The sequence below is a fragment of the Heliangelus exortis genome, chromosome Z (assembly GCF_036169615.1).
Source record: "Heliangelus exortis chromosome Z, bHelExo1.hap1, whole genome shotgun sequence".
NCBI classification, from domain to species: Eukaryota; Metazoa; Chordata; class Aves; order Apodiformes; family Trochilidae; genus Heliangelus; species Heliangelus exortis.
In genome coordinates, this window is record NC_092454.1 from 18,519,674 (window position 1) to 18,541,066 (window position 21,393).

The 21,393-nt window shown below is 41.6% G+C and overlaps 2 protein-coding genes and 1 long non-coding RNA gene across 4 annotated transcripts in view; 1 reads left to right on the forward strand and 2 right to left on the reverse strand.

Annotated features, from left to right (window-relative positions):
* The window catches only part of CDC20B (cell division cycle 20B), a 31,046-nt gene extending 24,084 nt beyond the window's left edge, over window positions 1–6,962 (reverse strand). The window contains 4 exon segments of the mRNA XM_071730732.1: window positions 1,426–1,550; window positions 3,646–3,950; window positions 5,561–5,807; window positions 6,954–6,962. Coding sequence (XP_071586833.1) covers window positions 1,426–1,550; window positions 3,646–3,950; window positions 5,561–5,807; window positions 6,954–6,962 — 686 coding nt within the window.
* Window positions 6,963–8,289: 1,327 nt separating this feature from the next.
* On the forward strand, window positions 8,290–12,795 carry GPX8 (glutathione peroxidase 8 (putative)). 2 transcript variants are annotated; one of them, XM_071730591.1, is made up of 3 exons: window positions 8,322–8,611; window positions 9,213–9,474; window positions 12,017–12,795. In XM_071730591.1, the coding sequence occupies exons 1-3, from the start codon at window positions 8,405–8,407 to the stop codon at window positions 12,178–12,180; spliced, it is 633 nt and encodes a 210-aa protein (XP_071586692.1). In that variant the 5' UTR covers window positions 8,322–8,404; the 3' UTR covers window positions 12,181–12,795. The 2 variants fall into 2 exon arrangements, with proteins under 2 accessions (XP_071586691.1, XP_071586692.1); XM_071730590.1 differs by lacking the exon at window positions 9,213–9,474 and having other exon boundaries at window positions 8,290–8,611.
* A 50-nt stretch (window positions 12,796–12,845) lies between these two features.
* Window positions 12,846–19,491, reverse strand: LOC139789640 (uncharacterized). Its single transcript, XR_011723209.1, has 3 exons — window positions 19,404–19,491; window positions 19,105–19,161; window positions 12,846–12,975 (listed from the first exon to the last, which is right to left on the reverse strand). It is a non-coding gene; the product is annotated as an uncharacterized lncRNA (long non-coding RNA).
* Between the last annotated feature and the right edge of the window lie 1,902 nt (window positions 19,492–21,393).

Below are 21,393 nucleotides of genomic sequence, written 5' to 3' on the forward strand. Positions count from 1 at the left end.
AGCGAGGTGGGAGCTGGACTCTTTTCACAGATGACCTCCAACAAGACAAGAGGACACAATCTTAAGTTGCGCCAGGGGAGGTTTAGATTAGATATTAGAAAGAATTTCTTCACGGAGAGGGTGATTAGGCTATGGAATGGACTGCCCGGTGAGGTGGTAGATTCTCCGTCCCTGGAGACATTTAAAAAAAGACTGGATGTGGCACTCAGTGCCATGGTCTAGCAACTGCTCCAGTGGGTCAAGGGTTGGACTAGATGATCTCTGAGGTCCCTTCCAACCCGGCTAATTCTATGATTCTAATTCTATGATTCTATGGAACCTACTGGATATCAGAGTCCTGTCTCAAATCAGGGTCCCAGAGCCTGGACTCCATAATCCCATTCCTTAAACCAGTACTACAATATGAAAATGAAAATACATAGAAAGTGTCTCAGTGGCTTTGTGGATTTTTTTTTAATTATATCACCATTTTCCTTGCTGTCAAAAAAAGAGATGATACAGCAGACAAAGATAAGAAAAGGGAAATCAGTGTTGTCATTGTAACTTTTTCTTTTTTTGAAATAAAAGTAGATTAGGCCTTTAGCCAAGATTCAGGCAAAGGTTCATATCTGCCTGCACAGGATATTAATCTCCTCATCAGTCCCTTGTAATATGCATTTCTACACAACGTTCACTGAGTAGAATACTCTGATGCCATTCATCTGTTTGGTGGAAAGGCAACTGATGTTTTAACCAGCCACTCAAGGTTAGTATGCTCTTCCTTCCTCCAGTGTGTGTGAAATCTATCCTTCCAAGAACATTCGGTATTACTCTGGGAAAAAAATTGTCCCTCCGTTATATAATCCAGCTGTTCTACAGCAAGCCTTCAGCTTTGAGAGGCACTGTCTGTATGATTTACATAGACAACTTGGCAGAAAGCTAATCAGACTGCTTGGATCTGTGTCCTTCTAACCTAAGTGCAGACATTTCTGTGGAAAGTCAGTTGTGTATACAAGGAAGCAATCTTCTCGCCCACAAAGAGACCACACACATTTACTGGATGAGGGATCATCTCACACTGTGAGAAGATTTTTTCAATGCATCCCATCCATTAATGCTACTAGGCAGCATAAAAAAGAGTGATTAATTACTATGTATAGGAAGAATAGGTTTTCATATGTCTTCGTTTCAGTCTTAGCCAAGACTGAACTCCAAACAGTTTTAGTAAGAACTTGGGTTTTGCTCATCACACAATGTTATCTCAAGGACCTCCACATCACACTTTTAGAGACGCTGTTGCGGTTCTTGATATAGAGCTCTGAACCTCTTAGTTCTACCTCAATTCCTGATTGCAATTACAGTGTAATTCTAGGTAACTCATTTCATTGTAGAGATGAAAGACTGACACCTGGAAGACTGACAGATTGTTCATACTGGGACCAGTACTATTTAATATCTTCATCAATGACATAGGCAGAGGGACTGAGTCCACCATCAGCAAATTTGCAGATAACACCAAGATGAGTGGTGCAGTTGACAAAGCTGAGGAAGGGAACACCATTCAGAGCAACCTGAACAAAGATGAGAAGAGGGAACATCTAAACCTCATGATGTTCAACAAGGCCAAGTTGCCTTGGACCTGCATCAGGGGGCTGAAGGGTCTGAGAAAGACCCTGCCAGGAAGAACCTGGGGATAATGACCTGGGGGTGCTGCTAGACAAAAAGCTGGCCATGAGTCAGCAATGTGCACCTGCAGCCCAGTAAGCCAATTTTATCCTGGGCTCCACCAAAACAAGCATGGCCAAGAGGCTGAGGGAGGTGATTCTGCCCCTCTACTCTGCTCTCATGAGTACCTGGAGTACAGTGTCCAGCTCTGGAGTCCTCAGTCCAAGACATGTATCTGTTGAAGCAGGCTGAAAGGAGAGCCACAAAAGTGATCAGAGGGCTGTAACATCTCTCATGTGAAGAAAGGCTGAGAGAATTGAGGTTGTTCAGCCTAGAGAAGGCTGTGAGGAGATATTATTACAGCCTTTTAATGTTCAAATGGACCTTTTAAGAAAGTTGGGGTCAGACTTCTTAATAGGGCTTGCTGCGATAGGACAAGGGGTAGCAGCTTGAAACTAAATGAGGAGAGATTCCAACTACAAATGAGAAATAAGTTTTTTACAATGAAGATGGTGAAACACTGCAACATGTATCCAAGAGAAGTGGTAGATGCCCCAACACTGGAAAGATAGGGCTATAAACAACCTGATTTAGTTGAGGATATGCAGTTGGATTGCATAAGACGACCTTTAAAGGTCCCTTACAACCTAACACATTGTATGAATCTATGACTAAGAGGGAAGAAAATTACCTGTACTTGTCTTTTAGAAGACACAACATTTTAGGGAGGGAAAAATATTTTACATACATTGCTTCACAGAAAGCTTTTATCATCTTACAAGAAAAGTTTTATCAAATTTCTCTGTGGAGTAGCTTCAACTAAGATTACTAAACCCATTGAGTTATGTGTTTCAGCAATTCTAAAATTCAAACTCTCCAATCATACCATGTGAGGAGGTGGGAAGGAAAGAAGCACAATTGTTGAAAGTAGGATTTTCCAAACTATTTTGATAATTTAAAAAGGAAAGTGATTGGCCAAAGGACCAGTTCTCAGAATTATATAAAAGCATAGTCTTTGTCCAACAAACAAAGGCTTTCAAAAGTACATTTTATTACAAGGTATGAACCAACAAGCCTGTTAACCCACCTATCCTTACACTGAGTTCTTTTCTTAGGAGTAGAACTTGATACTCTCACAGAATCTTCTCAGTAATATTAATTAAGGATTATAAACCCCCCTAAGCAAGGAAACTGAGTATGCACCTCTGAGGCATCCTTACACACTAGCTACGGTTGAAAAGGTAAACATTTGAAAACAGGTACCAGCATCTTCAGTACTGACCTTGCAACTAGGGCAACCATGAAATGGAGTGCACAAGAAAAAGCAGGGGCACTGACTAAACATTTGCCTCTTATATGAACAGTCACAGGATAGTACTAAAATAGAGAAGTCTTTTTGAGTGTAATGTTATAACTTTTACTAAGACAGACAAGTATCACCATGCTTTACAGGAGAAAATAATTTTTAAGAAGTTAGTTAAAAGAAACAGATGGGTGGCGAGAGCATAAGTTTTTCTAAGATGACCAAAAACAATGGGTAAAGCCCAAGAAGAAAAAAAAAAATGTACGTCAGTGTCCACTAGGAAAAATAAAGGGATGAAGTGTACAGCAATAGAAAACAACAACTAAATGGGAAGTTATCCAAAGCCTTTGCTTCATATGTCAGGCAGATACTATGTGTTCTTTCATCCTTGGCCAAGAATCTGACCTTTTACTGTCATGACACAAAATTTTATTCTCAGAAAGCTGCTTTTTGGCAAATTTTTCATAGCACCTCCTCCTGTCTAGGTGACAAAATGAACAGCTATATCCTGCACAATTGAAGAAATTATCTCCTTCAGACATAGTGGTTATTAAAGCAAGTGGAAAATTCAGTCATTCATGGTTTTCATGCATATTTCTTACAATATACTTTTTCCCTCAGAGGTATCTTGAGGGCTTCATTATCTTGGTTTCAATTTTAGTTTGCAGGACAATAGCCTAGAGGAAGCAGAAAGAAGCTGAATAAAACAAATTATTAAGCAATTGCTCCTGACATTTCCCTAACATACATTTCCTCTTGTTACTGTTTTTCATGTCAATAAGGGAGTATTCACATAACAGATTCCAGGCCAAAGATAAAGTGAAAAAACACATCAGGAAAGCAATTACTGTACCTGTCCATTTTAAAGTTGCATAACTCACCCGTTTCTTTTCCACTTCAGCTCTCCTGTTATTCCTTCCTTCCAAACCTGCTACAGCATGAGTGCTAGGTAGAGTCAAGACAGTTTTCATGATGGGGAGTTTCTTAGGCACCAGAGGTGTCACTGAAAAAACAATTTTAATGGAAACAATACCTTTAAAAGCCATACATGGAGGGATTTGTCCAGTACTTTTCAGAGCAGCACTGTGTAGTAGTAATACAATAAAAACAGATGTGACACACTAAGTAAAAGAACACAAACACTGACATTTGAACGAGTCACTCTCTTTTCCTTTTGTCAGTGAAGGGAGAGATATTTCTACACACGATTCATCTTACCCTAAAATAAATGACTAAAAAAGGTCATTCCTTTAATTCCTTTAATAAGAAGTACATATTTACTGCTGCTGCTCATATCTAGCCTTAGTTTTATTAACTGGTTACCCAGCACCCTACTCCATAGGAAATCAATACCTGTTATTTCCCAAAACCATATAGGCTTTCACCACTGCTAGTAGCAAAAGTATACAGGACTTTCTGCACTAGAAACCGAAATACTGAAAACTTCACCAGGCTTCATAGCATGAGTTTTCTAGAGCTGAGCACGTTATTATTTGAACAGCTCTGGTATTCTGCTTAGCAGAAGACAGAATTGCACTTTCTGACCAACAGCCATGGCATCGTAAGAACACGTTGAACATTAAATGGCATCTTTTATTTATTCTCTAAAGATTTTTAAATTATTAATCAAGAAACAAGCCTTCTTTAGATCCCTATGTGTTCCAGGAAGCTCTTCTGGTACCTACATCATTCAAACCCTTCTCCACTTTCCCCTTAGCACTGCCGGAAGTAGGAGTCGGTGAATTCAAAGGCTCATTTAACCACTTCTCAGGTCCCTCTGTTGTTTATTGAAAGAATAAACACACCACTTCCTTAGAGACAGTTCTTCTCCAGACCAAGTCAGAGTACTGAAAGCTTGATCTGTATTCTGAAGGGCCCTCAGGATAGTGTTATTGTCCCTTGGCTGCTCCTTCTTTGTCAACAGCAGGAGCCTTACGCACTGGAGGAGAGACAGTGACACTGGGCAAACTTCTCCTTCCATGAGCATACACACAACACAACACAGAGGCGAGCAGACCAGTCCAAGCTCTGCAGTTACAGCCAGGTCTGCAGCAGTGGTGTGCAAGGCAAAAGAGAAGCAGAAGGGAAGAACAGAAGCCTGTATGAATTCTGCTCTCCTGGCAGTTGTTAGCTATTCCATATCCGAAGGTGCAGCAACAGACCCTGTGCATTGTTACAGCCCACTGCAATTTAATCCCAGTCCAATACAGCCCTCATCATAGAGGAAAAAAAAGAGTGGTCCGCAACAGGCATTGCTTGGCTGGGGCTGAGACTTCCTTTTCTCTCTTCCACCCCCTCTTGATGCCAGCTGTCTGTACAAACCACTGCCCTATGCTGACTGCACACTGGTATCAGGAATGTCATGCCCACCTCTCCTCTCAAGCAGCAGTATTCCCCTGTGGACAGAACACAGGCCCCAAGCTTGCTCTGCCTGCAAAGGTCCATCTGCCCCCACTGAGGCTGCAGCACTCCGACATTGCCAGAGCTCCTGACACTGGGAGACGGAGGAACACGAACCCACACCCTCCACTGATCCCCTGCTCTGGGTTATTTCAGAAGGCCCTACATGAGGCCATCTGCTATCTGGAGGTGTTGCTTTGCACACCATCTGACCTGGAGCCTTCCTCCCAGAGGCACTGAGAAAGGTAGGACAGCTGGCCCTGCAGGGCTCCACCATGCTACCTCTTGCATGCAGCGGCTGCCATCTTGTGACAATAGGGCTGCTCACCACCCCAGCCCTGGCTGACACTTTTCTCCTAATGGTGCTCTTAAACCTGGAGTACGTGGTCCTTCCTGTGCCTACAGCCTGCACGAGGGAAAGGAGACAAAACACCACAATTAGACATGAATTTGTATCATTCTATCCTTCATGCCGTTTCAAGTTTTCCTGCCAGGCTGCACGGGCTCAGGGGACCTGAGAGTAAAAGGCCTTGGAAATGGATGCTGGGTTCTAACAGGCTCCAGCCTGCAGTCACGTGGGGGGAGGAAGTGGGAGGGGAGGAAAAAAACACAAAAAACCAAAACCAAACCAAACCACACACACACACACACACACACACACAAAAAAAAAAAACCAAAAAAAAAAAAAAAACCAAACAAACAAACAAAAAACAAACCCCCCCCCCCCAAAAAAAAAACAAAAAAACAAAAACAAAACCACCACCAAATGTTTCTGGTCAGATAAGCGTCTCTGAATCAATTGACACACAGAAAGCCTGTGGCAGAGAAGAAAACTGAATTTATGTCACATTTATGCACCAGCATTTGAAAGACTCAAGGCAACTTGAGACCCTTAGCACAGGATCCTGGGGTTGGTCCTTCCTGAGAGATGGGCACTTGGGCAAATCCCCATGCTGGCTGCCTGGAACCAGGCTGGTTTACTGATCTTTACACAAAGAAGAGCTTAGATCATTCCTGATATCTGAATATTGTCACCTCTGTTCTGGTTGCTCCTGCTATTACTTTGTACATAACATCAGATTTTTAATACATTAAGGTATAGACAGATCTATATTTCTTCGTATAATGTGCATTCATAGAGCAATTTGTGTCAGAAAACACGTAAGAATGTATCAAAATTTGAAATGCAAGAGCATAGATAATGTAGAATACTCAATTTTGGTTTTCAGTTTTTAAGCAATGTTTAACAGAAAGCAGTAAAAGTAACCACTGTAAAGAAGGACAGCAAGTAGATTATGCTTCTGGGCCATTATTAAGTAGTCCAGTAAATATTTATAACATATTAAATCTTGTAATTTATTTTTTTTATTTCCAAAATTAATATAGATTATTGAAAATTGCTTGAAAATTGCAAGCTGTTGACACCTAACTTATGCACCAGGATTTTGCACGTTTTTTCTGAAATCAAACCCATTCAAACTTGCTTTTAAAGTCAGCATTAGTCACCTGTGTTCGCTTGTTGAGCACAGCTTTATTTATTTCAGCACAGAAGCTTGTGTCTTTTTTTGTCCCCATCACTTTTGGCCACTGTCACAGTCCCCACTACCAGGCTCATGTCCGCAGATCACCCATATAAATGCTGAAACTTCACAGTATTTCCTAAACATCTCTCTGTTAAGAAGAATCGTATGAAACTATATAGTCTTGTTAAACAAAATTAACACAGACCTTAGCTATTAGAGAACATTATAAAAATCATTGAACATACACTTTAGCACTGTAAAAATCAAGTATAGCTGAGGTGGTAATTGAAGTCACTGAAAAGAAATAGATCATAAGTTCCAGGTTTCACCTTCAGAAAGTACCATTCAATTTTCACACTTTTAAAATGTAGCATCTAAGGGCTGCAAAAACTCAGAGTGCTAAGAAAAACAGACATAATTTTTCAGTGGTAATTTGGACTGTGAGGAAAAGAAAGCAGAGCCTAACAAGCAACACATGCTGAAAGACAGGTAATAGCTCAGAAAAGCCCAAGAAGATGTGTGAGGAGGACAAAACACAATCTTGAAAGTTGAGAGGAAAAAAGGGGCTACCAAGTGGGGAGAAAAAGGGAAGAACTGAGCCAGGAAAAACATGAAAGAAAGACAGTAAACTTTTTTTTTTCCCATTACTGAATTGTAACCATTCCATAATGTACCTTCAGAAACCAAGAATAACAGGCAAACATCTTTAAAATATAAAGCAACAAAACAAAGGCAGATATGACACCGTATATGTGTGGCTCCAAAGTTCAGTGTGTCAGCAAAACACCACTGTAGCTGCCTGGCTTAGACCTCAAATTAGCAGCTTCCCTCATGCAGACCTTCCACCGTCTCATATTGGAAGAGCTAATTGTCTGTATAGTATATGCTGTATAGTATATTATATTGCTATAATAGCAATCAAAATAGCAACTTATTTTCCATCATCAGCTATCCCTTCCATTACAAAAAATGTTCTATTTTCTTCCCTTATGCCAGCCTATGAACAAGAAGTTTCTCTTCAAGTATGTGGGGCACAGAGAGTTTCCACAAACAAATCTGTTCCCACAGCCTCTGTGATGAGAGGCAGGACAGACACTGTAAACTGGGTGGCTTCTGAGGTACTGCCCCACTTCTCCCTCCACAGCTGGTCCCATACTCCTCCTGCATCGGCCCTGGCATCGCTGTCTGCTGCTGGACACCAGGACACCTGAGGGGCCCGGGGATGTGCAGGAGCTGCAATACAGACCCACAAAAGAGGCCAATCACTGTGTGACAGGCCCACACAGGTTAGTTAAAGAGCAACCAGGTGAAGGGAGCGCATTCTTTTCCTTTTTGTTTTTCTTTTTTTTTCTTCTTTTTTTATCCCCTGAGATAGTTCCGTTCTTTACCGACAGCTCTTAATCCCAGCAGACTCACTCTGAAGTCAAGCACCGACTTCCGCAACAGGCACAAAACGAGCAGCTTGTGGGTTTCCTCTTTCAGCTCCTCCTTCACATTCCAGGCCTGCCGAGGCTCCCCTCCAAAGAATTCGAAAATGGAGCCTCTTAAAACTACTAATCCCCTGAAATATTCAGTGCCCAAATCCAGGGTTTTTGCTGTCTTTCTGTCGATGGTTTTGTGTACTGCCATTCTCTGCCTGCTGCAACTCAGATTTTTTAAACCTAGAATTAAAGACTTTTACTCTTTCGAAGTCAAGGATTCACGAGGAAGGACAATTTCCTTGGAAAAGTACAGAGGGAAAGTAAGTGACGAATTCATTATATCTTTGTCTTAAATCTTTACTGAAAGACAGGTGTCCATTTGTTGGTAGACAAAAAGCTTGGTTATGGGAATTTTAGGCAGATATTTGTGCTAAATTCCTGTTCTTAAAACATTAAGCTGAAGAGAAAATTCTTTTATCCAGGCCTGCTCCAGGAATTATTAGATCTAATAGATCAAGCGATTTTTTTTTTTCATTTTCTTTATTATAAATCAATAAAGCCTAACAACACAATTTGTGTATTTTAACCTGAGCTTAGAATGGTAGAATGTTGGAAGCTGATCTAGTAAATATTATTTCAGTGCCTGTTCTAAGAACCTGCTTTTTTGCATGCTTATATTTAAATAAAGCTGTAAGCCTAAGTTTATCTATCTATTTGATTTATAGAACAGGTTGTCTGAAAGTAAATATCTACAGCTGCTCTCATTGGTAGCAGTTTAAGAAAATTATGATCGGACAGATCGAGTTCAGCCTTCAGGCAGGGACAATTGTGCTACTGGGAGATGCAATTTTAGGACTTAATTGTAATCCCTATACCATCTCAAGGTTTTTTTCTTACTATTATAACTTTATTTCTCTGAAGGCAACTTTGGTTGTAAACGTGGCCAGTTACTGCCAACACACAGACAAAAATTACATCGCACTACAAGAACTATACAGAGAGTATGGTCCCTCCCACTTCACTGTGCTGGCTTTTCCCTGCAACCAATTTGGAGAATCAGAGCCTAGTTCAAGCCAGGAAGTAGAATCTTTTGCCAAAGGAAACTATGGAGTAACCTTTCCTGTTCTCCACAAAATCAAGATCCTAGGATCAGAAGCAGAACCTGCCTTTAAGTTTCTAATAGGTAACTGTTTTCTTTTATTTATCAAGCTGCCTGTAACAATGGTATTCTCCCTAAATTTTGGTCTGAGTTTGCTTGTCAGGAGATTTTGTTATCTTTGTAGTCCAGGGAGAAAAACGGGCACTCAGCATACAGTTCATTTTGTTCAACTGTGCATATCAAAAATATTGTCTGAGGAATTACACTGTCAAAGCGTTGATTTCTTCGATGTTGTTTATACAAGAACTGCCTACTGAGACCCACCCAGATAATAACATCGATTTTGTCAGTGTAAAAACTTGAATGCAAACAGTCCCCCCTTCAAAATCCCATTTCATGTGACTTTACTTGAAAACCAGCTTTTCTTATGGACAAATGTAACTATGGCGGGTCTTGAAATTCCTCAAAGATTTTACACAAACACAGGCTGATGAGAAGATACCTGATTTAGCAGTCACATATCCACCTTCATGTAAACTGAATCATTACAAAGGATTATATATACTGTAGTTGAATATAATCACTCATTTGCATTCATTTGTCATGTTAACCTCCGGGCCTGGCATGAAAAACCAGCTTGCACAAATACTCTTTTACAGTAAACATTTACTTTGAGCCTCATACTCTCACAAGCAAAATGAAACCCTCCTCAGTTGACCAAAGAGCCCACCGATCCAAAGCCAAACTTAAAAGCCTCTCTGAATTTTCCTGAGCTTTAGCCAGGGTCTTTGACCCATACTACTGATACATGAAAGAAAGGATAATTAGAACATAACCCTTTTCTGTCATAGCATTTTAACTAGAAAAATAAAGTAGAAGCATCACCTGAATTCCATCTTCCTGCCCCAAGACAGGATCACATTTATCCAAATCTGTACTTCAGACTTCAGACTGTTACAGTATTAGATTCCTAAACCCCCCAACCTATCCCAGTACTTAACACCGTTTCATCAGAAAGCTATGTCAACATCCAAATGAAATCTTGCTTACACCACTTGCTGTTGTCATGTCCTCTGTGATACCTCTTATACTTATTATTATTATTATTATTTAGAAGTCATTTAAGTCACCATTGTTGTCACTGTAACAGTGTTCTCTTCCTACCTCCCCTTAGGCATGCCACCAAAGACCTCAGGGAAAGCCTTATCTTGCCTTATGTCCAGTGGAATTAATGGATATACTCTGGATGTGCATTAGAAAGGAGTTCATTAGAAAGCTCATTAGAAAGGAGACTTGAGCATGTAGGTACTAGCTGGGTGGGATGAATCCAGATTCCACCTACCAGTGCAATCAGTATCAGACATTTAATACCTATATAGGAACAGAACAGCTATATTCACTCTTTTTGTTGTTCTTTGAAGTCATGTTCACACACAAGGAGAAAGAGCCTCTGGTACTTAAATATTCTGATATAAGGTCTTTCTTTTACTGCACTCTGCTGCTTCACATGAAATTACTGTGCAGCTTCAATTAAGGAAGCACTTGTTTTCTTCATGTACGTGTTTTGACAATCAAAAGATTGAATATCTTCAAACCCCGTGACAGTGGCTTCTAGCTACAATTTGTCTAGCACTGTCAGTGTAGTGAAAGAAGAATCCACTGGCAGCATAAACATGGTGCCAAGGCCTTTACACAACTGCTCCTGTAGCTGTCATAGCAATAGGGCATCTTCTTGGGCCAGTGCAAGGTTTGTGGCCTCATGTTTCTGATGATGTCGAGCTTCCTATGTGTTTGTACTTTTTACGAGTCATTCATAAGCATTAATGAACACTGGGAGAATATTAATAGATGGAAGACTGATGCTAGCTACAAGAACTTAGTAAAAATATAATTACTGTCTAGGTCAGAGCTTCTACAACATGAGTTTTACTACACCCATTTGCTTGCCATGATATCCCCTGACAGTCATTACATTACAAATGTAGTACAATGACAAAATTCATCCCATTGCTTCCAAAAATCAGTGTAGGACTATGTACTTTTCCCCACTGGACTGCTGCTATCCACTCAAAATTTCCTGGATTTTTCTAGTTCTCTCAAAAAGAGATTTCCTCCTAAACCTGTGAGACTTACCAGGGACAAAGCCAGAGTCAAGAAACTGCTTCTGCCTCCTCTAAAGAGCCACATAGTTTCCTGATAGTCCCTGGATCTCAGAAGTTACCTTGCCAGGTATTCATGATAGTAAATATATCTGTAAAGTTTTGCCACATGGTATGAAAGATTAATTAAGTCACCATCAGTATGACTAGGTCCTACTCCCATTTCACTTTTCCTACACTGACATAAAAGGAGAAATTTCCCAAATAAGTATGCAGCCTTCATATCCTCCTCCCTAGGAAGGAGAGCACAGTAAAAGCAGGAACTCTTAACCAGTTTCATAAGAAGGGGAGAGCATATTTCAGTTCCTACTTTTCAGATCATTAACACCAACCAGAAAATCAGATGGCCAGTCTATTACCAAAGAACATGATGGGATCACTTCAACATAAATTGTTGAAGACCACGGCAAATTAATATAGCAATGGCAAGTCTAAGTCACTAAAATGATCTGATGCTATTCTTACAGATTCTTCAAAGAAAGAGCCTCGATGGAATTTCTGGAAGTACCTTGTCAGCCCAGATGGTAAAGTTGTGAAATTCTGGAGACCTGAAGAGCCCATAGAAAGTATCAAGCCAGAAGTAGCCTTATTAGTCAGGCAGATTATAGTGAAAAAAAGAGAAGACCTCTGACAAAGGCCATTCACACTATGAATCCACTCAACAGCATGAGTAGACAGCTTTACTACAATCACAAGAAATGCTGCTAGCAGCTAATGTATCAGGTGACTGATTCTCTTTGGTGTTAGTATTTTCAGCTACACAGTGACTGCTAATGTTGGAATGGTTACCAGCCTTAAGAACCACTGAGAGAGAATGGCAAAGCACTCTGTACCTTGCAGAGGTGGACCTTCAATTTGAATCAAGTTTCTGTATGTTTCTTTAAATTGCTGATAACAGCTAATTACTGTTATCAGTAACTGCTGATAACTGGCTAATTACAATTGTGACAAGCTGGGATGTAGTTAAAAATAAGAGTATTTGTTGATAATTTCTCAGTATTTGCACAGATGAGTTTGTTTCCAACCCACCAGTAACAAATATAATTTGATACTCCATTAACACATAACTGCCCTGACTGAAAGACATGGGGCGCAGAGGTATTATATCAGGGTTTTTAGACAAATGCAACTGAAGATACCAGCTTTGCAGTATCTTCTTGAGGAAGATAATTGACTTGTGAAACTGTCAACTTAGTTGTAAAAAACTGTACATAGAAAATAAAATTATTAGAAGAACAAGAAAAAACTGTGAAAATGTTTCCCTTCATTCCCAATCTTTATTTTGATTAATTTTGCAGTTCACCCTTACAGCAACCCCTTTAACCTTCTTAGCCTTCTCCATACATTTGCACTGTAACACAGTGTCTCAGATGTGAGTTCATCTCATGCGAGATTTCCAGTCTTCTGGCATGGACAAAGGCAGGGCCTGTGTGAATATATATGGTTACTTATAGTGGGATTCAGGGGGCCACAAAAAGAACAGTCTGACACTCTTAACAGACAGCTTTCTGTCCAAGACAATTCTCCCCAGCCATCTATCTTGTATCTCTGCAATAAAACTACAGTCTTCAAGTAGATGTAGAAGAAGGGGGTGCATGTTCATGCCTCAAGCCCCATTTTTCTCACCTCACAGTCTCCCCAGTCCTGCATGCAACTGCAAATACATCTCCAGTTTTGATCCTCTGTTCTATTTCAAACTGCCCAGAGTTTTTGTATTTATCTGTATGATGAAGGGAGACAGCAAACTGAAATACAAAGAACTTCATTCCAGCTGTCCAAGTCTTAACAGAGGGATGAGAGAACAGAAATGAGAGAAATCAGTGTTTCAGAAGTTTTCTACATGAAAAAAGGACTGGAAGCATTAGTGCTGTTCTCTTGTAAGACTAATGGCAACTGAAAATACCTGCAGTGCTTCAAAACACTTTCCAATAGTGGCAGCCACTAAACTGTATTAAAAATGCAAGAATTGAAAAGCAATTTCTAAAAGTATTTTCTCATTCATCTAGGAAATTAATGGCAAATTTCAAAGAAAACCCCTGAAGGGTAAGGACATAAAAAGAACTTAAAAGATTGAGTAATGATACTTATGTGGAGGATTAAAAAGTTACCCTCAGTAATGACAACTGTCCTTTTGGAAAGGAAGTCAAACATTATACATGACAATTTCACCCACTCTGACTTTCAGAGATCAGTTTTGGAGACCCTCTGCAAGGGTCTAATTAGTCCAAATGTGCCTGCTGCTGCTGTTTTAGACCAGCCTCTGAGCTGTTTGCCATTAGCAAGATTCCATGTCCAGTCTGCCAGTTCCTGTTCTTATGTGCAAGTCCTGTGTTTTACTCTAGTCTGCTTATATGTGTACAGTTCCAGCCTTGGGAAGACTTAGTGGAACATGTCAGGTGATTTTTCTTGTATGTCTCCTTGCTGCTTTGATAGAGCAGGAAGGGAACCATGATATGGATTGTTCCCCTTTACTGGGAGCAGTCTAAATTCTGCAGACCTAAGTGGGAGAACAGAATGTTTTTCCCATAAATGGTGGATATCTTTACTTGAAATCATACATGACTAAAATATGCGTGTCCATTCATGTGCACTGCTGTAGCACCCTGCTTTTGGTAGTTGCATAGAAAAGGTTACATGTAAAGAAATACTGGGTGCTGTTAGTGGAACAGCTGAAAAAAACAATTTCAGTCCTGGTATTGCCTAAGAGTTACTCAGCATATGGGAAATTTCACCCAACTCCTCTAAATACCCTGTGAAAAAAAGAGAATAGAGCAGCATCAACTTCTAGTTTGGAAGAGATGAGAAGAGAGGGAAGCTTGCACAGCTTGCTTCTGATTTACTCATTAAAGCTCATATTCTGTTTTTCAAAGGGATACACTGTAATCTTAAATAACTCAATGCCGGCACTAAGACCAAGCATCTTTCCTGGTATTCAGAAACAGCATGGGATATTAGCAAATGAGTGAACAGAATTATTTAAGTCACTGCTTCCTGAATTTGAGTTTTACCTCAGATTCCTAGAAAACAATGGTATTACCTGGGAAAACAGTCATTAAATTTCTTCTTTCCCTTATTGTTCTATCACAATACAGTACATTAGTCTTTGGTAGAAATTTAAATACAGGTACCACTCATTCCTGAGTATATACAGAGTTTAAATGTCAAGCTTTACTGTTAATTTAACATTCGTCCAAAAATGTCAGTATGTTTATATTACTTAATGAGACATGCCACCTCTCCCAATAAACTAATCAGTTCTGTCTTAAAACTAAGTTACCAGTTATCCAGGGTAAAAATAAAGCATCTAACTGCCAAATCTACAAAGACTTGAAAAGGCAAAGAAATAAAATTAAAATTTAACGCTGTTATACAAGCATACGTTTATCTGTAGTCAAAAGCCAACAAAGTAGTATCAACACATTTGTACAAATAGCCACTTTGTTTATGTAGGATACAGCATATAGAAAAAAATACTGAACTCCAAACACTAGAAACCAATTAAAACCTATTTAATGGATTCTTAAGTAATCCCACCACTTAAAGATAAAACTGTCCTCTTAATAAGGTTAACAGAGCTCAGTCCATTAATTTTAAAGTTTATTCAGTCCTATTAGAATAGAATCATAGAATCATAGAATTGGCTGGGTTGGAAGGGACCTCAGAGATCATCAAGTCCAACCCTTGATCCACTACCACTGCAGTTCCCAGCCCATGGCACTGAGTGCCACATCCAGTCTCTTTTTAAATATCTCCAGGGACGGAGAATCCACTACTTCCCGGGGCAGCCCATTCCAATGTCTGATCACCCTCTCAGTAAAGAAATTCTTTCTAATGTCCAACCTAAACCTCCCCCGGCACAACTTGAGACCATGCCCTCTTGTCTTGCTGAGGGTTGCCTGGGAAAAGAGACCAACCCCCAGCTGGCTACCCCCTCCTTTCAGGGAGTTGCAGAGAGTGATGAGGTCTCCCCTGAGCCTCCTCTTCTCCAGGCTGAACAGCCCCAGCTCCCTCAGCCTCTCCTCATAGGATCTGTGCTCGAGTCCCTTCACCAGCCTGGTTGCCCTCCTTTGGACCTGCTCCAGGACCCCGATATCCTTCCTGAACTGAGGGGCCCAGAACTGGACACAGGACTCCAGGTGTGGCCTCACCAGCGCTGAGTACGGGGGCAGAATCACTTCCTTGGACCTGCTGGCCACGCTGTTCCTGATCCAGGCCAGGATGCCATTGGCCTTCTTGGCTACCTGGGCACACTGCTGGCTCATGTTCAGCTTCCTGTCAACCCAGACTCCCAGGTCCCTTTCTGTCTGGCTGCTCTCTAACCACTCTGTGCCCAGCTGGTAGTGCTGCAACCTATTTCATCCTTCATCCTAGCAGTTCCTTCATTCCCACCCATATTTTCCTCACTCTTTCAGTGTGACATATCCTCATTACCTCTGACAGGTACCTTTTAGCTGTAGCTCTGCTTTCCAAAAAGCTGCCTGAGAGTGAAAATATTCTAAATCCATTTCAGTCACTTATTGGACATGTCAATTCAAGTATTATCAAAAAATGCTTGTTTGCTGAGCTCAGAAATATTGCCAAACTACTAGAATTAGCTGCCTAAGTGTGTCAGACACAGTAACATTTATTTTATACACTACATTCACTCAGTTTGCATAATCTAGCAGCTCCTTGCAGTCAGAGGAAAAAAACAGGCATTGGGCCCCTTACCAGCTAGGGATCCAATGAACTATCTATAAAACCAGTGTTTATATCCTTTTCTCAGTAGTGATGTGCTGATGTGGCAGTGCCGTCAGTTGCTGGTGTATGAAGAACAGCTAACTAACAAAACACTGCCTAATCATCACACACAACTCTGGGATCATGGTAGTTCTTGAGGCATTCACAAACATTAATGCCATTTCTTACTAGGACACCTTCATTCTGCAAGGCACATATAGCAGCACACAGACAAAGCAAGTAATAAGAAAGGATTTCTTTTGCATTCTTTAAATGCCAGGATAAAGATAGAGGTAACACAATTGCCTGTGGCAGTATGTTGGCTTCTCTATTTTAAACAGAAGGGAAAGGTAATTGTTTTCCAGATACAGTATTCAGATATAGTTAGTGAAACCGATTTTACACCTTACCAGCATTTGAAACAAACACTTATCAAAAAAACAAACAAAAAAAAACCCCAAACAAACAAAAAAACCACCAAAAAAACTTGCATTTGCCAAATATCATAAAAATATATAAAGAAAAATAAAATACAAAATTAAAATTGTGAAGTTTTAACTGTGCTTCTTTTGCTGTAAGAAAACTCCCAGAGTTTAAAATTGTTTTATTTATTTACCTGTTTCAAGTATTTATAAATTTCCTGTTACCTTGGCATCTAAAACCAGATGAAAAACAGAGTCTAAATCAACAAATCAATCAATCGAAGTCAACTAAAAGTTTTCATAATTCTTTGGATAACAGTGATAACAGAAATACCAGACAATGCTATAATAGCAAAAATGAGCCTGACAGTCAAAAAAAGCAACAATCAGGTGGACCCAATAGATTCCTTACACAAAAGTAGTACCTTTCCATTTTGATGATCAAAGCGTGTGGAAAAGGATAGCAATTGCATGATAGCTGATGTCAGAATTTCAACCAGCTAACATACACTGCCATCCCATCCAACACAGATGCATCACCTGGTTCCTGGAAATTACAATCCTAGCACTTTCCAAAAGAGGGATGAGGTGGCCCTGTTGCAGGTGACAGTGCTGTAGTGACTGCTACATTAAGATACAGCAGCCACCTTGCAGTACACTGCCTACCAGACACAGGGTACATGCAGCGCCAGGTGTCTCATGAAATAACATACCTAGAAACATCTTTTCTACCTAAATTCAGCACTGCTCACCTATTTTGAGGTTCATTGTATCATATATGTATGCATACAAGTTAAAGTCAGCACTGTCAGTAAAATAAATGGCATAGATATGTTTCTGAGTCAGCAAGACCTGAATTAAAGTAACAGTATAAAACCTACATGGTGTATTGCTAGAACCAGATATCAGACTGTCCAAAGGAAGTGGACACTGTTGCAAATTATTTCTTGCCTTAGTTGTACAAGTGCCAGTATGATATGTCATCTCCACAAATTAATCAGCATTATACACACTTGGTTCTGTCTTCTCCCTTGGGCAACCATTTATGGCTACTAGGAACCTGACCCTTGGGCTGGATGAGCCCAGAGTCCAACACAGTATAGTTAATATTAAGTTATTTTTTAAAAAGAATTAGCATTGGTTACTTGATAGTGCAACTGAGCTTTAGGTGATGAGTCACACACTCCATTTACAGCCACATACTGGAGAATACATAAAGATCCCAAGATTCAAGCTTGTGGATTTAGTCTTGATGAAGGTAAAATTTTCTCCACAACATCCCTTCTGGTGGAAAGGCCTTTGAATTATGTTGGAAAGAAGCTACCGTATTAAAAACTGCATAAATGTCAGTGAGTACCAAACTGCATAGAAAAGCCTTCTTTTCACTACTTAAAAATTGGTCTTAAGTAACTAAAGCCAAACATCAACTCAGTACAAAACAAACCACTAAAACATTTACTTGCCTGAGTGCTGCTGTAAACAGCCAGGGAGAAACATTAGCTAATTGATTTCTGCTTATCCACAGCAAGAGGGGGCCACCTCTAGTTTTCTACCGTGCTTTTGAATGAAACAATATGGAGTGCAGATAGCAGCTGCTGACACATCAGAGACAACAGCCAGCTAACAAGCACTGCCAGACTGTTACATTCTGTTGAGCTTTGGCCATTACCACACCCTCGCCCTCCAACTAATTTTCCCATGGGTCACATGCATAAAATATTTTATATTGGAACAACATTCTCAGCATGCTGGTGGCTGCATTTCTGTCGTTGTATGGAAAGGCACACTGCTCATGCCCTGCTTCAGCATTTTCAGTATGGTCAATTCCTTTTACACCTCCAGCTCCCAGTCTGTCAGTTTGCATACCATCATCTCACCAGGTTTTGTCATCTATGTCAACTCATTAAAATAAAAAAAATCTGCCTGTCTTTCGCCTCTCACTTACTGTCAAGCATATTGTTAGTAATTAATAAGCTTTCCGCTTATGTTCCTACTGTATAGGCCAATTCTTCGTTGTCCCTTTTTTACCACCCTCTAAATGTGAACAAGTCAGCTTGTAGTGCCAATGAATAGACAGCTCTGTAAATCCATACAGCTCCTGCAACGAAGCAGAGAAACTTTTGCTTTTAAAACAGCAAGCAGTCCCTCTAGTGCCAAAGGACAGAAGCTCACAGCGCCTCACTCCTGAACATGTCACTTTACTGTATCGTGTTTTTCTGACATTTCAAACGCTACAGTTAAGAAAGCGTGATAAAAATTATTAGGAAGGGGAAAAAAATAAAATAATTTGTGGTTTGTTTTTTTTTTTAATAACTCGTTTTCGACGGTTTGCCCCTTCCCTTGCGCAGAAAGGTTAAGAGAACTCCTCAGCGCAGTGCATTCACAGTGGTGTGAATCTCTGTTCCTCTTCTTACCTTACTGTGCTCTCTGCTCCCATTCAGATCTTTTCCAAGTGTTTCCCTCACTTTCTCCTTGAAACAAACACAGAGGCACACCACTTCACAAACGCGCTGCTCACCTTTTCTTCACCCTAGGTCTCCCTGTGCCCGGCCTCGCCTCTGACAAGGCTCGGCAGGGAACCATGGGTCCTAGGGAAAAGGCAAGAGCGACAAGACAGGACAGGACAGGACGGGACGGGACGGGACGGGACGGGAAGGAAAGGCGCCTGGCAAGCCCTCCCGAAAGCACCCACATCCCCACAGGGCACAGTTACCCAGAGCAAAGCCTCGTCCCTTCTCCTCCTCCTGCGGACAGGTGTTTCGAATTTCCGATCCATCTCCGCCAGGGCGATTGAACGCGCCGCTGGCGGCTCCTCGGGAGAGGTGACGTGACCCGAGGTGTGTGTCCCTGAGGCCGAGACGTGCAGGGCAGGTGTGGGGAAGGCAGCCTCCAGGGAAGGCAGCCCACAGCCCAGCCAGCCCTGGAGATGGTGGTGCCAGCCCCTCGCTGCACACCGCGCACCGCTCCCCGGCGGCCGCCGGCTCCCTTTAACCAGCCCCCAAACGCGGCCGGCGAGGCGGGAACGTGTGGCCGGGCCGGACTAGACCGGACCGGCCCGCCGGCGGGACGCGGCGCGCCCGGGCTCGGCGGCGGCGCCAAGGAGCGGCGGCGCCAAGGAGCGGCGGCAGCGGCAAAGGAGCGGGGCGCGGCCGGGTCCTGCAGCCGCCGTGGAGAGAAGGGAAGGGGGGGAAGGCGGCCGTAGCAGGCGGCCCTGCGTTGGCAGTCACTGGGCGGCCGCCGCCTCTCCCCGCCGGCGGGTCGCCTGCCCAGGGCCGTGTCCTGTGGAGCTGTCCCCGTGGCCGTGGCGTGCTCTCGGGTGCTGCTACCCCGGCCCCTGCCTGAGGAATGGCGCGAAGGCAGCTTCGGCGCAGTCCCCGGGGAAAACCCTCACGTCGATCTCTTCCCCACTGCGCTGTTTGCCTGCCGTGAGGAGCTGGGCACAGCCAGGCAGCAGCGGGCTCGGAGTGCGGCCCGGGGAGCAACACTTAGCTGAGGCTTTCGGTCTTGGCTGGCTGAAACTGAGAGCCGGAGCAGACCGAAGGTACAGGGGGGTTGTATGTACCCCCAGGTACTCGCTTCACCTAAGAAGTCTTGAGCACAGGTTTCACAGACAAGAAGTCAAACATTATTTTGTTGGAATATAGGTTTTAGTTAAATCCAAAGAAACAGGAAAAGTTACCACTACATATACCTTCTGCACTGGTCTTAAAATAAGCTCAGAAGACTCCTTTTTTTCATCTTGTTTTGGTTTCAAATTTTGGAGTGACACCACTTGTGTTTTCAAGCAACAAAAGCTGAGAGACACAGTATGTAAAAGAGCTCATTTTTTCATCTTTCAAGCTTTTGAATCTGAGAATCAACATTAACTGTTGCTTTCTAAGAGTAAGAAACAGTGCCACTTTTTTTAAAATGTGCTCAAAGTTTTCTTCACTTTCACAAAAGTTACTAATTGAACCAAAAAAACCCACCCCATTCTCATTTAAAGTCCCATTTCCCACTCAGTTCTATTTCTACAGCTGCACATAACACAGCTGTAAAAGGACATCATGTTACCAATCACAGAATCATAGAATTGTTCAGGTTAGAAAAGATCATCCAGTCCAACCTTTAACCTAACTCTACTAACCCAGCTCTACCAGCCCACTGCTAGACTAAGCACATTTAGGGATGGTGATTCAAACACTTTCCTGGGCAGTGTAAAGAAATTTTTCTTAACATCCAGCTTAATCTTCCCTGGCACAACTTGAGGCCATTAGATGAAGCAAGGCAATAAAGGAGAATTATTTTTTTTTAATGCCTGAGTTATAGAAAACATTTATATACCATATGATAGAGCTGTTTTGCCAGATGAAAAAAAAAATTCAAAGGTGACGTTTTATTATCTCTCTCTGTATGGGTAAGGACTTAGCTAAGCACAGCAAGGATATGAGGTGGCCTAGTCACTCCACACCATTTTAGTGCTTTATATTAACCAAACAACATACAAGGCTTTGCTAGAGCACCATCACAAAGGATTGTTTGCAACACTCCATTTGTTCATTTAACTGAATATGAGCTCATCCCACAAGACCAACATTCACCAAGGATGGCCAGCTAGCATCACCCTGCCTAAAGCAGCTGCTGTCATGTACCTCACAGCCACCTTACTTTAGTATGCAGGGACCCAGCAACACTTAGGTGAAGTACACTGAACTGCTAGGAGT

Coding starts and splice junctions, on each gene's coding strand:
- GPX8 (XM_071730591.1), top strand. CDS start 8,405: ATGGAGCCTCTTAAAACTACTAATCCCCTGAAATATTCAGTGCCCAAA. Junction 8,612..9,212: donor TGGAAAAGTACAGAGGGAAA/GTAAGTGACGAA, acceptor ATTTCTCTGAAG/GCAACTTTGGTTGTAAACGT. Junction 9,475..12,016: donor TGCCTTTAAGTTTCTAATAG/GTAACTGTTTTC, acceptor CTATTCTTACAG/ATTCTTCAAAGAAAGAGCCT.